At 46.4% G+C, this 16,428-nt stretch overlaps 1 protein-coding gene across 1 annotated transcript; it reads left to right on the forward strand.

Annotated features, from left to right (window-relative positions):
• The first annotated feature begins 2,154 nt into the window (after positions 1-2,154).
• LOC144719785 (uncharacterized) lies at positions 2,155-8,373 on the forward strand. Its single transcript, XM_078595977.1, has 4 exons — positions 2,155-4,369; positions 5,155-5,565; positions 6,459-6,488; positions 6,753-8,373. Exon 4 carries the CDS (start codon positions 7,670-7,672, stop codon positions 8,138-8,140), a length of 471 nt encoding a protein of 156 aa, XP_078452103.1. The 5' UTR covers positions 2,155-4,369; positions 5,155-5,565; positions 6,459-6,488; positions 6,753-7,669; the 3' UTR covers positions 8,141-8,373.
• The last annotated feature ends 8,055 nt before the right edge of the window (positions 8,374-16,428 follow it).

Genomic DNA, 16,428 nt, shown 5'->3' on the forward strand with positions numbered 1-16,428 from the left:
GCAACCCGATACCCGTACCCTACCCGCACCAGGGTCGCAAACGGGCGACCCTGGTGCGGCCGGGTACGGGTAGGCCGTGAGTCACTGGTGAGTCACCGTGATTGTCACTCATTTCCCAACGTCTTGTCTCTTCTCACAATTCAAGTTCCTCGAATCAACCCACCCGCGCCTACAACATGGCTTCATCCCAGAGGTCGCAATCGGGGTACCCGATACCCGTACCCTACCCGATACCCGGCCGGGTACGGGTAGCCGGGTATCGGGTAGGGTACGGGTACCCGTTTGCGACCCTGGTGCGGCCGGGTACGGGTAAGGAATCAAAACCCGTTTGCGACCTCTGGCTCGAAGGCACGCGTTGAGATAACTGGGGACAGGTTGGCCGGAAGGCAATGTAACACATTCCTGCGGAGGGAGCTGGTAGGAATGGTTGGGTTGCTCGGTCAATGGCCAGGGTCAACGGCGGCGTGGTGTATTGCGCAAATATGCCCGACTGTGAGGGCGGGCACAAGCCGGCGTGAGTAGGTTAATTGTTGAGTTTTATAAGGGCACCACTGGGTGACCAGCCCCTCCCCACCCAGCCCCACCCCTCCCACCCCCCACCCAGCCCCTCCCCACCCAGCCCCTCCCCTCCCTGCACGACGGACGGACGGACACAATAATCCCCGGTGGGCTGGTGTAACCAGGAGGTTCCTACCAGTAAGAGGCTCCTAGCATACAGTCGTTGGTGTCATTTCATGTAAAGCGAGAAGCAAGGTTGAAGATGGCACGTGTACCAGCAGGGAGCACTGTAACACAGAAAATGTAGTCCTCCATATGGATGATTCAGTCAGTGGTGTTTCGGCAATTATTATTTTATCGTGGATATCCGTGTGTTTTCCTTTTTTGCATGGGCATTCATTCACAATCAGAAACATGTTTCTTCTGACGGCCCGCTGTCCACGTGTTCCTCTTCACTCTACCACTCAATGGCCAGAACATCGCAGTCTTGCTACCTTCGCTTCCTACCCCATATTGTATTCTGATGTCTTCACTTCTCTACTTATCCCTCAGTGTTGCTCCGGTAATCCAGGACAGCTTGAGCGTTTCTGCTTTGACTACCATGTGATCTTCTTTATTGTCCAGCTTTTTGATAGGACTTCATTTGGATGATTTCAGATGTACTCTACATTGTGTATAATCCATAGACCATAAATGCTACACTGGATTCATTTCGGTGACTGCAGATGTACCGAATACATTGAATACGCTGTTTACATGTTGTACAGTTTTGTGCGTAAATATCGTAATCTGAGTAGATTTGAGTGAATATTTAGTTTGGGCCTTCAAAGATGGGATGAAATTGTTTCTTCAATTTAATTTCACAATGTGGCATTTTAAAGGCGGCGGTCATTGGTGGTGTTGCTGTGATCCTCCTGGCTTCCGTCGTTGACCTGGTCATCCTAAAGATGAATCCCCTCTGTGGGTCATGCCCCTGAGAGAATCCTCTTGTAAACCCGATCTTCCTCGACGTGTACAACTGTCAAAGAGAATCTGCACCAGTGCTTTGACATGGCCATATGAAATAGATTTATACTGGTAGGAACCACGTGGTTCCACCAGCCCACAGGGGATTATTGTGTCCGTCCGTCCGTCGTGAATCCAAAATGGGAGGGGTGGGGCTGGGTGGAGAGGGGAGGGTGGGGAGGGGCTGGGTGGGGAGGGGCTGGGTGGGGAGGGTGGGGAGGGTGGAGCTGGGTGGGGGGTGGGAGGGGTGGGGCTGGGTGGGGGGTGGGAGGGGTGGGGCTGGGTGAGAAGGGGCTGGTCACCCTGTGGTGACCTTATAAAACTCAACGTTTAACCTACTCACGCCAGCTTGTGCCCGCCCTCACAGTCGGGCATATTTGCGGAATACACCACGCCGCCGTTGAACCTGGCCATTGACCGAGCAACCCAACGTTCCTACCAGCTCCTTCCGCAGGAATGTGTTGAAGCCACAAGGCATCATAGAGTTTCTAAATCAGTACTTTGATAAGCTATTGCAAATATCTTATGAGAAACTAAGTCCTAGGATTCATATTCTTGGTTTTTTCGGTAAAGTCACATAGAAGGGAAACAATAAAATAATAATTTCTTGTTTTAGATTGTTATTATTTTATTGTTTCCCTTCTACGTGACTTTACCGAAAGAACCAAGAATATGAATCCCTGCAGTCACGAAAGCTTTAAATACATTTTTAAGTCCTAGGACATGAACATAGGATATCTGATTGTGATACATTTGCCACGCCGAACCCCATTTGCACAATATATGTATGTTGAACTTATTTCCCACCCTACGTAGCCAACCGTGCTTATCAGAGGTGCGGGTAATTGTGGAATAGACCTGGTAACTATTGCTGAAAGAGCTGAGATTTTTTTTATTTCACATATACAACCCTTCGGGTCCCCGCCAATCTCGCATTCACATTGATACACATTACCGCCTTCGGTGCAGTCTCCTGGGTAGTGCCTTTTCCTCTACGTTATCCTAATCACATATAGCAAGTGTTTGCATACACATAAATTACATAAACACATTGCTGACTAACTTCTTCAAATGTATCGCAGTCTGAACTTCCAATCTGAACTGGATTCAGCCCACAACTCTGTCTACAGGGATTGTACCGACACAGGAACAGTGGCACACTGCAGTGTGTGGCACGTAAAGTTATAGATTGCTTGCTTACGATTGCAAACCAAAAACATTGCTTTAATTGTATTTATTTAAAATGTATGACAATTCAATTAAGCGAAACCTGTCTAATTTTCTGGTATGTAAATTGGCTATGACATTCCTTATACCATACTATTATTTTCGTCTATAAATATATAAGGGTTTTTTTTATCCAAAATTGTGCCCAAAAACCCTTATGAATAATTGTGGGAGCGAAAGCCTACATCTTAAACTGCCACTGAGGGTCCACGTTTCAGAATCTTCATTTACACTGGAGGAATCCGATGAGCTATGAAGCTCTATTTCACGGATGTCTATTTAATGAGGTGGCAACAGCAGAGTGGGCAAGACCAAGGCACAATGAGGAAAGCGACCACTACGGCTGTGGAGGAGTGGGTTCGGTGGTGCATCGGACACCAATTAACAAAAAACTGCTAAATCGCTGCGACATTGGGGTGCGGTGCAATCATACTCAGCATCGTCATCAAACACCTCCATCGTCACCATCATCGACAGCCACTGTGGTTTCATCATCGATTACATGAGTAACACCTCTCTTTTGGGAACTCACCAGCAGTCAATTTTTTTTCTCTCTGGGAAGACTTGACGCCTGTTATGGAATTGTGGAATTTCCACCACAGACCCGTAGCAGATTCCCCTTGCCCCGGCCTTCAGCTACGCTTGGCTGGCAAGATGGGAGTGGGCTCATTCTTCTCCAATCCTGCCTACTCTTTAATTGCTAAAGTTTGTCCTCGCTGGTTAATGGATCGCAGCCCACCTGTTGATATATGTCTGACAATAATGCTTTCACATGGAATGTATGTATGTATAACTTCGTTCGCACCACCGTACGTAGCCAACCGTGCTAATCGGATGTGTGCGAGAAGGACAACAAACTAAAACACAAATAAGTTGTGAAGAAATTCGTTTCCAATCTAGATTTATAAGTGCATAGCTCCAGTGTTTAATGTTGGAAGGAAGAGCGTTCCAGACGGGCCGCAACAACACATCTGAAAGTGCTCGATGTAGGGACTTCTCTTTGTTCGATGGCTTGCCAAACGCCGCTTTGAAGATGACCAGAGTTCGCGTGATGGTTTTTGCTCCTTGACGAGATCAGCAAGGTGTCATGGTTCATTTGTGGTAAGCACTTTGAGTATAATGAGTGCGACCTTATAACGGCCCATTAAACGTTCATTGGAGTGTTTTACAGTCCAGTATATGCATTGAGTGCTGGATGTTTGCATTCTCTCACTACGCACTGAATGTCCTAATATCACAAGTGAAAACTAGTCTCCCTGAACACGTATCATTACAGAGTCAATGTGACGATATACATCCTTGAGATCTTCTGTGCACATTATACACTCGAAACGTAATTTTTTTCCCAAAATTCTTTAGTAACCATTGTTGCATCAACACCCTCCACCAATGGGCAGTCCACTTCAGGGACATTTACACGACGTTGGCGAATGTCGAAGAACCAAGCAACCAACCCAGCCTGCGATGAAATCTCTCGTGTACACGTCTCTAACTTACAAAACTCCAGTAGAACTCATAAGTTGCTACATATGAAACCACTTCTCATTTCTATGAAGACAGCTGCAGCAGAGTGCACGCATCCCGGTTAAAATGTCTCTGACAATGGTCATTTGTCTGCTCGTTTTGTACAAGACTTGAGGTAAACATGTTTTACACTTATTTGAAAATTAAATATGTGACCGTGTAATTGATTTGTGTTGTTATTTTTAATAATAATAAAAATTAGATCTGTTAACATAATTCGTTAAAATTCACTACAATTTATAAGAATTTTCCAAATTGAATTCAAAGAAAGTTTGGCCGGATGTGTATTTAGTTCCAAGCCCTTCTATTTGAGTAATACAGCAGTTATGTCAACGTTAGAGGTAAGTTTATGGAAAATAAAAAAGCTAATGTTAATTTACGCACTATTTTAATAGCTTGTTCTCAGTTTCGTTTCCGTGTCTTGTAAGTGCATGCCGGAAAATATAATATAGTAATTCAACAATCTGCCTGCTGTATACAGACGCTCCACAAAACGTAATTTTACGCAACCCATCGTCCACAAGTAATTCTGGGAGCTCATGTTATCAGCCACAATGGGTATTTTGTGTGATGCATTATATAGTTTTACACACAATGAGGTCCCTTTGCCCGTGGACATCTGGCGATTCCTCCAGCGTTGATTTAAGCAGAACTGACTCCTGATGTGATGCTGCATGTCGACACCGGTCCACAGTGTGTGCGTGTAGTGAACCAATGCTGCTGATAAGATTAGTTCCCAGATGGTCGTGTGGCGGATGGGTTGCATAACAAGAATATATGTTGTATTGTTTATGCGGGGGACGGTGTGAAAGAGGCATATAGTCTGAATTTAAACTTTGTTGTGTCGGTTTTTTGTGTTTTATTTGCTTTTTATTGAACGCAAACAATTTATTTTCACAGGTCTGACAAATGGTTTAAACGTGTCGGTGGCTCAGTCGAAACTATCCGTGAGTGAAGGTTCAAAGACAACCTTAATGTGCATTGTAAAGGAAGCTGGAAATTATTATGTATCCGTCAACTGGCATAAATGCCCAAAACTCAGTAACAACTGTGCCAGCGCATCCCGTGTAGGTGGAAGAGATCAGATTTGGTATAAAAAAGATTATCCCTCTTCACAGGATGGTAGATTGATCTGGAAGACCGACGGAAACGTGTTTAACTTGACTTTCATGGAGGTTCTCAAAAAAACTGCAGGGAACTACTGCTGCATAGCACAAACATGGTATTTCATAGGACTGGGACCGCAGTACCGCTCCTATAGAGAAAGTAAAGCCATCGTGGAGCTCCTTGTCATCGATCACACCAAATCAAGTAAGATGTTACGTGATGGAAACATTTGACAAAATCGGCATTTACATTATAAGTGTAAAAATATTTCATTTACTGTCACCACCAATTCACACAAGTGCACTTTATTTTACTTGTTCCATTAATATTTTAACTTGTATGGTGTTGCCACTCGTTGCGTTTCTCTGCTCGAGTTCATATCGTGTGACGACCTGTTAATGCTGTACGCAATGTGGGTTGTGCTCCGTTATTGAGTTATTTTTGCTTATTTATCCAGAAACGCCCCCGCTGACACTCAGGGCTTTTTTCAGGAGGGGGCGTGTTTTGCTCTGTTTTCTAAATCAAGTAATATGCGACTTTATTTTTGCGTATCAAATTTGGATAGGGGCGATAGTACACAATAGCCTTCTGTTCTTTAAATGTCATCGGTGGATATTTAACGCCGAGTGTGAAGCAGTCAGCACGTATTTTATGGCTAATCTACCTGCAGTATTACCCAGGGTGGCCTGCCGGAATTGAACTGTACACCTTTTAAACAAGCGGTTAACGTATTATCGCGGGTCACAGATATAATGAAGCAAAGCGTTATGTAAAATCAATGTAATTAGATTTTCCTGAAATCAATCAATACATATATAATATGGCTGACAATGCAGTATACGGTTTGTGAATTACCAATCTGAATGCATTACAAGTAGATCGTAGCTGCATCGTAAATGTAAAAATCAATACACATTTAAATACGTGTTGAATTTGGTTGAAATTTTATTTTGCAGTAGCTGAGTGTTATCCAACCTTCAATCTTTTTCAGCGAAAGTCACAACTGAAATTCACGCTTTTAGATTCACTTATATTGTTTTTACCGTTCACGTGTAATGTACTAATCTCTAACTCCCTCTGTATTTTTTGTCACACAGAAGACGTCTGTGCCACAGACAGCACCCCAGGTAACAAGGTGAAATACATTCTGAGCAGGGACAACACATATCTTAACTTCCAGCTAATATTACAGATAATTTTATAACTCTTAAAGATAATACAATTTGATAATAAACCTTCGTGTAAAGATTTGTATGGGAAATCCGTCCCAACAAATAACACCCTGGACGTATCCAATGGAACATTAACGTACAATTCTAAGAAATAGTGAATACATTTGTGCTATTAACACACACCATGTGATAATCTCCCTTCTGTATTGCATCTGGTAGATGCGTGCCGGGTGTCTGGTGCGCACCGACTTGCCTGTCCTTGAGGATCCTTCTGTGGCACGTCCGCTGACGAGGCCTCCTGCTGGGGCGGACCCGGGACGCGGGCCCAGCAGTCCCTGGCATAATGGCCTTTACGGCCGCAGCGGAAGCAGTCGATGTTGTTGCGCCGCGCCGCAGGCACCCCGTCCCGACGCTCCCGTGGCGGTGGCGCCGATCGCGGCCCCGGCGTACTGCGGGCCGACCACTGAGCAGAGGCGGCTGTCAGCTCCTGCGGGCCCCCCCCGTCAGGAACGTACACCGCCTTCTTGGGATCCCAACCCGCGGCACCTACCTCAACGATGGGCCCCCCCGTCCACGCCGTGACTTGCTTCCAACGGCGCAGGTTGAACTGGGCATCAAGACATTTAGCGGCCGCCCGGGACGTAAGCTTTTCGTGGCCACACACCGGCATAGGAATCCCCAAATCCCGGGACAGCTCGAGCATCTTACCCAAGATGAGAGGTTCGAGCAGGTCAGGCTCCGTCTCCGGGTATGCAGCCATGGCCAACTCCAATACCGCACCCCTGTATGCCACCGGCGACTCCTTGGGTGCTCGCTGACGTTGAACAAACCGGCGATGAGCATCATCCGGTGGCTCATATGCATCTGCCATCTCGTCGAAAACTCCTCTCAATGTTTTCTTCTTCTCCGCCTTTATGGAGCGGAAGAATCTCACCGACTCGTCATCGAGAAGAGTCGGTAAAACCTCCAATGCCTCAGCGTCCGTCCACCTTGCTGAGCGTACCGGCGCCAGAAATCTGCAGGCGAAAGCACTCCAATCGCCCCCGATGGAGAATTCTTTGACGGTCGTGAGATGACGACTGCGACTCCTTGTTGCACCGTCCTCAGCCGATGACTCACCAGGCGGCATATTCAAAATGGCGTCGCATCGCAACGTGTTCAAGATGGCGGCCTCTCGCCGCGGAGAGCGCAAGATGGCGGCTTCCCGCCGTTCTTCTCCTGCCACGCCCAAGATGGCGTCTTCTTGCCGCGTGGCCAATGGCGCCGACAGCGGAGGCAAGGCAGCGACCAGCGGACCTCCATCGGCTCTCCCCAACGCCGTCCTCGGCATGACGAGCTCGCACAATTGCGCGAGCACGATTTTCAGCGTCTCCAGCTGCGCCGCCATCTGCCTCCATCGCCAATCCGCGTCCTCTGGTGCAGACGGGTCCACCGACGCGGCGACATCTTGGACTCCCGGACCCGCACTTGTTCCCGCACGGATCTCCTCCCCCATCGCAGGCAGGTCGACCGCCCGAGGAAGGTCGTCGTCGTCGGATGATGTAGCAGATGATGGCGCAGGAATATTCTTTCTTCTGAGCTGTTTTGACATGCAGTTTCACTTCTGACACCAGTGTAATAAAGGACTCGATCCTGGGTCTGTCTCCGTTGTCCTTTATTCGGGTTCTTACACTTTTCCCACACGGCCCTCGCTCAGAGCTCTCCCCTTGGCAGCTCCATAGCTGCGCTCGCTCCCGTAGCCTCCACACCTCTGCGGCTCCGCCGCAGATCCCCGGTGCAGTCCTCCGGCTGCCCTCACTGCAGCTCCACCGCTGCCCTCACTGCAGCTCCACCGCTGCCAATCGTTCCTCCGCGCTTAGTCCCCGCTGGCCGACGGTGCCAAGTTTTACTCCCCCGTGTGTGTGGCGATCTCGCCACTCCTCGACCTCCGCCCTGCGTGGCCTCACTCTAACTCTGTCTCCCACACTCTCCCGTCTCTTCCGGTATCTCTCCCTTAAGACCTCACCCCTCTCTCACACGTGACCTAACTCCTCCCCCCCATGACGTCATATCCGCGAAGCCGTTTACGCCCGCATTACATATATATGATCATGTATTGCATCCACAGGACTTGATTGTGAATGTCAATTGAATATGATAATCTAGGATGTCAAAGTGTTCTTATTGTTGGTATAAACCACAGTTCACTCTGAAATACGTTTTTCATCTTTGACTAAGCCGTCCACATCTATTTAATGAACTTGATGCATAGAGCACTGATATTCACGAACACGTGCTACATTTTACTTTTGTTCTAATGTACAGGAGTGGAAATGTGCATTTCACATATTTCTCAGCAAGCGTAGTTAAATGATAAGGACCTTCCTATCAGGGGTGCTGTGGTGGCAAGGTTTAACTACCTTGCCTTGTATACAAGAAGACGTGGGCTCGATCCTGACCCTGACACCTGATGTATAGTTGCAGTTTGCATGTTCTCCCCCTGGTCGCGTGGATGTTTCTCCAGATCCTCAACTCTTTCCATCCACATTTAGAATCAACGTGCTATAAATGTCCACATGATAAGCCACTTCGTTTAGCTATAATTTGTGGTTAGGTCGTTTTTGAAAAAGAGCTATTTAGATCAGTGGGCCTTACCGGGTAAAAGAAAACAAATATTTTAGTAATTTAGTAAAATAGTTTTTCTTACAGAAAAATACCGTACTCGGTTCCACAATTATATAACGTTGGGAAATAGATGTGTTTTAATGATCTACTAGAAGTGATTATGAGCTCACCCTAACGATTATTCTGTATGGGTTCACAGTGAAATATTTAGTAGTTGTGCATTTTTTAATGGATTTGCATCGACTGAACTAATGCTGGCAACATTTTTGTGCAATGACGACCACCCTTTGTCCGTTCCCTATTTTGTTGCATACTCACACAGCTCCACTCGCAACCACTGGCTTGGAAGGTTACAATGACATTTCAGCTGGCAGAAATTGTGAGTTTATATTCTCGAAGTATGGCATGCTTTTTATTTGTATAAAAATAGACTTTCACTTTTACAGCAGTGTGTTCAAAGAAGGGAGAGGCAGGCAAATTTGACAAGGGATATATTAACAAAATACCTTATAATTCATTGGCTTTCCATGCCTCTTTGCTCCCTCAGCTTAAGATATAGTCATATTTTGGTGCATCCTATTTAAATTACCAACAAATCACATATCAAAGCATTCCACATATTCACCTAACTAACAGCAGGATCGGTAAATGATACTGGAGGTGGGTTGTCTTTCAATACAGTTTTACATCTGCTCCGGATTTCTGTAACAATATTAACTTTTTTTTCAAGAAACATAAAACAAAATTATCAATATGGAGAGGGATTTTCACGTACGTTTGGTTCCATTGTTAGAGTTGCATACGTTCACGCCTAAGGTCAACTACTTCAAACTAAATGTTTTCGACAAAACTGTCACTGTAATTTTTTAATAGTGTAATGGCCGAACATGCAGCCTCACGGCTATTTGAAAATAAATAAAGGTCTCCGATTGGTAGAAAGAGGCCTCCATGGTGATTGGTCGGGAGGCAGACTTTTAACGGAATTGGAGGAACAAGGTTTGAACGAGGTCAATCGGAAAACAGAATATCCGTTAGAGGGGAAGGACAGGGGTTGGCTAAAGAAAAAAACAAGGACAAGAAGGTTCGAGAAAGGGGGCTGAGGAATATAAAAGGGGAGAGCAAGAGGAGTGGGGACGTTCGGAGGAAGTTACAAGTTTAAAGACAAGCACGAAGCCTAGGGTCCTTTATTGTTGCTGTGTACAAATAATAGTGGCTCTGACTAATTTAAGATTTGAAGCTTTCGTGACTGCAAGGATTCATACTCTTAGGTTTTTTCGGTAGAGTCACGTAGGTAATAAATAATAATAAACTAATAATAAATTTAGTTATTTAAATTTTTTAGTTTATTATTATTATTTTTTTACCTACGTGACTTTACTGAAAAAACCTCAGAGTATGGCTCTGACTACTTCGTCGTCAGAGTCGTTACAATAGGATAGACAGAAGCAAGGTTGAAGATGGTAAGTGTTCCAGCAGGGAGCCCTACAACAACAAAAAATGCAGTCCTTTATATGGATCAGTCAGTTATGTTTCAGTGATTGTTGTGTTATCATGGATATCCATGTGTTTTTCTTATTTACATGGGCATTGATTCACAATCAGAATAATTTTTCCTCTGACGGCCGCTGGTCACGCGTTTCTCTTCACTTCGCATTCAATGACCTGAACATCGCAGTCTTGCTTCCTTCGCTTCCCTGTTGTATTTTAATGTTCTCACTTCTCTATATATACCTCAGTGTTACTCCGGTTATTAATCACAGCTTGAGCATTTCTGCTTTTGCTGACATGTGATCTTCCTTCTTTATTGTCCAGCTTTTTGTTCGATATAACTTCACTTGCCTGATTCAGATGTACTCTACGTTGTATACAATCCATCGACCATGAATGTGATACTGCATTCATATAGGTGACTACATATGTACTGTATAAATTGAATATGCTCCTTAAATGTGGTACAGTTTTGCATAAATGTCGTAATTTGAGTAGTTCTAGATTTGAAGCTTTCGTGACTGCAAGGATTCATACTCTTAGTTTTTTCGGTAAAGTCACGTAGGTAAAAAATTAAATTAAAATTAATAAAAATAAAATAATAAAAAATAATACGAATTTACTTCATTTTTTACCTACGTGACTTTACCGAAAAAACTAAGAGTAGTAATTTGAGTAGGTTTGAGTGAATACTTTGTTTGGGCCTTCATAAGATGAAATTGTTTCTTCAATTTGATTTCACAATGTAGGCATTTTAAAGGCGGCGGTCATTGGTGGTGTTGCTGTGACCCTCCTCCTGACTTCCGTCATTGGCTTGGTCATCCTAGAGATGAATTCCCTCCGTGGGTCTCGCCCCTGAGAGTGAGTCCTCTTGTAAACCCGATCTTCCTAGACGTGTACAATTGTCAAAGAAAATATGCACCAGTGCTCTGACATGGCCATATGAAATAGATTCATGAAGCCACAGGGCTATAACAAGGCATCAGAGAGTTTCTGAATCAGTGTTTTGATAAGTCATTGCAAATATCGTATGGGAAACTAAGTCCTAGGACTTGAATACAGGATATCTGATTGTGATACATTTTGCCATGACGAACCCCATTTGCACAATATATGTATATTGCACTTCTTTCGCACCATACATAGCCAACCGTGTTGATCAGAGGTGCGGGTAATTGTGAATAAACCTGGTAACTGTTGCTGCTGACATTTTTTACGTCAATGTAAGGGGATCTTGAACTTCAAAAGCTGCCTCATAAATCCGCCACTCATTACAAATAATTAAAGCAAACTTTATTTTACATATTTTAGTGTCGTAATTAGACAAGTGACTTAATAGGTTAAATGTGAAAATATAAATGTTTTGTCATGCACATACAGACTGAAATTATAGAAACTGGGCCTAATACGGGATGGGGAGCGTACGTTCACAGGAAGTTCCTGTTTTTTGATGCTAATGTTGGTCACGTGACCAGGAAGTGACGATGTTAGATTTCCACTGTACCACGCGGGCGTCAGCCATTACACAGATAAGTCAAGATGGCGGCACGCATCGCATCTCAGTGAGACCACAGCCGCACTTGTCCATTGTGGGAGCTTAAGAAGCATTATCTGTAAGTTGTTTATATTCCTATAATATTAGAAATGCTGTTGTAATGTTGGAATGACCGTTATAGCAATGTAAATGCCTTTATGGTGCCGTTAAGTTGTTGTAGTAAATACGAGGCCTAGTTAGTAACGAAGCCTGTGACTTTCCTTATTGTGGATGTTACTTGTGATTTAGTAGGTCGAGTCAGACTTGTGCCTATGTTGCGATCTTGAGAGTGATGACGAAGTATCTCATCCACAGTTTAGTGTTAAGTGTAATGCTGTACATTTGGGGTGCAGTGGGATGAATACACTATGTGCCTGTATGCAACGCACCAGCTTGTGCCTTTGTCTAGTTGTTCAGGGGTAATGTGGGGGCCTGGTCCTTCCAGGATCTATTGTTATCTGAGACAATGTTCTGAAGCTGTGGTGTTCATTGTGTGGGTGTTTCCGAATTATAACAGATGCTGTATCTGTGTTTTCTCACCAGTTTTACCTGTTACAATCAATAAATGACGATCGGAGTTGGACGGTCATCCTGGCTCCGAGGGTTTATTGAACACATGGTTATCTACTCGACTAGCGGTACAACGCAGCGCACGGCGAGGCCGAGATAGTAAAAAGATACACTTCTTAAAGCTCCCAAGAAGTCCTGCAGCCAGCCCTGCAGCCAGCCCTGCAGCCAGCCCTTCAGCCAGCTCTGCAGTCAGCTCTGCAGTCAGCTCTGCAGCCAGCTCTTCAGCCAGCTCTGCAGTCAGCTCTGCAGTCAGCTCTGCAGCCAGCTCTTCAGCCAGCTCTGCAGTCAGCCCTGGAGTCAGCTCTGCAGTCAGCTCTGCAGCCAGCCCTGCAGCCAGCTCTGCAGCCAGCTCTGCAGCCAGCCCTGCAGCCAGCCCTGCAGCCAGCCCTGCAGCCAGCCCTGCAGCCAGCCCTGCAGCCAGCCCTGCAGCCAGCTCTGCAGCCAGCTCTGCAGCCAGCCCTGCAGTCAACTCTGCAGCCAGCTCTGCAGCCAGCCCTGCAGTCAGCCTGCAACAAGCAAGGAGCCCTGCAACGAGTCTACATTAAAATCGTGCTGCAAGCATCGCAGCATGGAAAGCCACAGTTCAGCAGGGAGAGATGCTGAAGAAGGCGAACCAAGCAATCCAGGATCTCCCATCCTGCCTCAAGAGAACCAAGGGAGTTCAAGGCCCCAGAGGGAGGTCAGGTTGACGCAACGGGCCTTGGAAAGCTATGAGGCTGAGAAACAGGACCTGGATGCCAGGATACAACGGGCATGGAACCGGGTTGAAGCAGATTTATCTGAAGCTTCAAATGCCTCAGACACAGTGGCCTCAATTCAGCGGGCCATCCAGCGAGTGAATGTGAGCAGCTCAAGCTACAAGCTCTTGGCAAATAGATACATCTCCCTCCTGATGAAGGTGAAAACAGATAAGGGCATTGAGGGAGTGCGCAGACAAGAGTACTTCCTCGAACTGCTCGATGATAATGTGCAGGCAGTGATACAAGATGCAATGGACCGTGTGGAGGGCTTAAGAGAGACACGATCTCAGCACTCCGTCTCATCCAGGTCCACCACAAAATCTAAAGCCTCAGCACACTCAAAGACATCATCTACTAGTATGGCAGCAGCTCAGGCACGCGCATCAGCAGAAGCAGCAAACGCCCGTATTGCCTACATGGCTGAAGAGGAAGCCATGCTAATTGAAAAGGCCCACATACAAGAAGAAGCAAGCATAGCAACTGCTGCCGCACGGAGGAAAGCAGAGCTCGCAGAGCAAGAAAGTATATTAGCAACTGCTGCCGCACGAGAGCAAGAGAGTATATTAGTGGCTACCGCCACGCGGAAGAACATTGAGCTGGATGCTAAGTTAAGCACCCTACAACTCAAAAGGGAAGCAGCTGCTGCAATGGCCCAGGCAGAGGTGCTCGAGGCAGCAGCCAACCTGGATAAGGAAGAGAATTAGAGTGAGTTTGGCACTCAGATACCTGTCAAGGACCGTGATCAACTCACCAGAAAAAATATTTTGGACTGGTCTGAACAATGCATCAATGCTCCTCCACCAAACGATACTGAACAAAGGGTGGACGTTCAGGCATCGCCATTTCCACACCGAATGAACATGAATGCTGTCTACAGGAATGGTGGAAATGCATATCCTGCCCTGGCAGTTAGTCGCCAACTCAGCGTCGCGCACTTGGGGTCAGACGTGGATGCACCAAGGCAGACCCACATTCCAGACAGTCACATAAAGGGATCCAGCCAACGTGATCGAAACCCTTTGGGCCCACAGTCCAGCGCCATTGCAAATGACGGCATGCTAGGCAATACAGCCAATAATGCCGCCTCACAAGCGCCAGTATGGACACACCCTGGATCAGCAGGACTAGGAGACTTTGCTAGGTACCTGGCTCACCGCGAACTAATCAACACAGGACTCGTTAAGTTTGATGACCACTCTGAGAACTATCGAGCCTGGAGATCTACCTTCAGGAATGCAATCCGAAATGCAGACATCTCTGCAAGTGAAGAACTCGACCTGTTGGTGAAATGGTTAGGAAATGAATCTGCAGAGTACGCAAAGAGGATCTGGTCAGCAAACATTGACGACCCCGCCTCATGCCTGCATGCGGTGTGGGAGAGGCTCGAGGAGTGCTATGGTAGCCCAGAAACTATTGAGAAGGCTCTCTTCAAGAAGTTGCAGAACTTTCCAAAAATCTCTGGTCGAGACAATAAAAGGTTACGGGAGCTTGGAGATCTTTTGATGGAGCTTGAATCAGCCCAGGCTGATCCCTACTTACCAGGTCTCATTTTCTTGAATACCTACCATGGCGTGAACCCCATCGTAGAGACATTGCCATTTGACGTGCAGAAAAAATGGAGAACAGCGGGTTCAAGATACAAGTCAGAGCATCAGGTTGCATTCCCCCCATTCTCTTTTTTCTCAAAGTTTATCCGCAACCTGGCTAAGACTAGAAATGACCCGAGTTTCATGTTTGGCACCACGGGGATTTCCAGTCCAGATCTCCCAAAAATGGAAAGGACAACGGCGAAACGAGGAACAGCGAGAGTGCCAATTTCCGTACACAAGACTGAGGTCTCTCCTGCGACATTCGCAAACTCCGTCCAGGCAACCACCACAAAGAAAAAGATAGAGGATCCAGAGAAGCAATGCCCATTGCATGATAAACCTCACTCCCTCCAGAAATTCCGTGAGTTCAGGAGGAAGCCATTGGAAGAGTGGAAGAACATGCTGAACGAATTTGGAGTGTGCTTCAAATGCTGTGCTTCTACTAACCACCTTGCAAGGAATTGCAAGGCAGATATCAAGTGCGAGGAATGTGGCAGCGACAAACACGCAACTGCTCTGCACACATTTTACTCGAAACCCACTAAGGCTTCCGATCCCGAAGCAGAGCACGGCGGGGAGCAAGGCGAGACCGCCGCACTCACTTCGTCAATCACAACCAAATGCACAGAAGTCTGTGGAGAAGGCTTCAAAGGAAGATCTTGCTCAAAGATATGCCTCATCCGAGTCTATCCCAAAGGACATCCTGAAAGGGCAGTAAGGATGTACGCCATAATGGACGACCAGAGCAACAGGTCTTTGGCAAGGTCAGAGTTCTTTGATCAGCTAAGTGTAGGTGGGAATTCCTTTCCATACACGCTCAGAACATGCTCAGGACTGATGGAGACAGCGGGAAGAAGAGCGAGCGGCCTCATGGTGGAAACCATAGATAGCACCATGAAGCTAGCCCTTCCTACGGTGACAGAGTGCAACGAGATACCGGACGATAGGAGTGAGATTCCCACGCCCGAAGTTGCACGTCACCACCCACACCTGAAACCCATAGCAGAGTTCATCCTGCCATTGGATCACGTGGCACAGATTTTACTTCTGCTCGGCAGGGACATGCTGAGAGTCCACAAGGTTCGCGACCAACGCAATGGACCTCACGACGCTCCCTACGCCCAGAGACTCGATCTAGGATGGGTCATCGTGGGTGACGTTTGTCTCGATGGGACCCACAAACCAGACCACATTAGCACATTCAGAACGAGTGTGCTCATGAATGGACGCACGTCGCTCTTCAAACCGTACCCCAACCACTTCACGCTGAAAGAGAAACTCGGCGAGAGAAGTCAAGGCTGTACCATGCAGGCCGATGAAGGAACCTCTATGCTGAAAGATGATGTTGGACATACGGTGTTCGTGACAAC

This window comes from Lampetra planeri, chromosome 1, assembly GCF_965212315.1.
Source record: "Lampetra planeri chromosome 1, kcLamPlan1.2.h2, whole genome shotgun sequence".
NCBI lineage: Eukaryota > Metazoa > Chordata > Hyperoartia > Petromyzontiformes > Petromyzontidae > Lampetra > Lampetra planeri.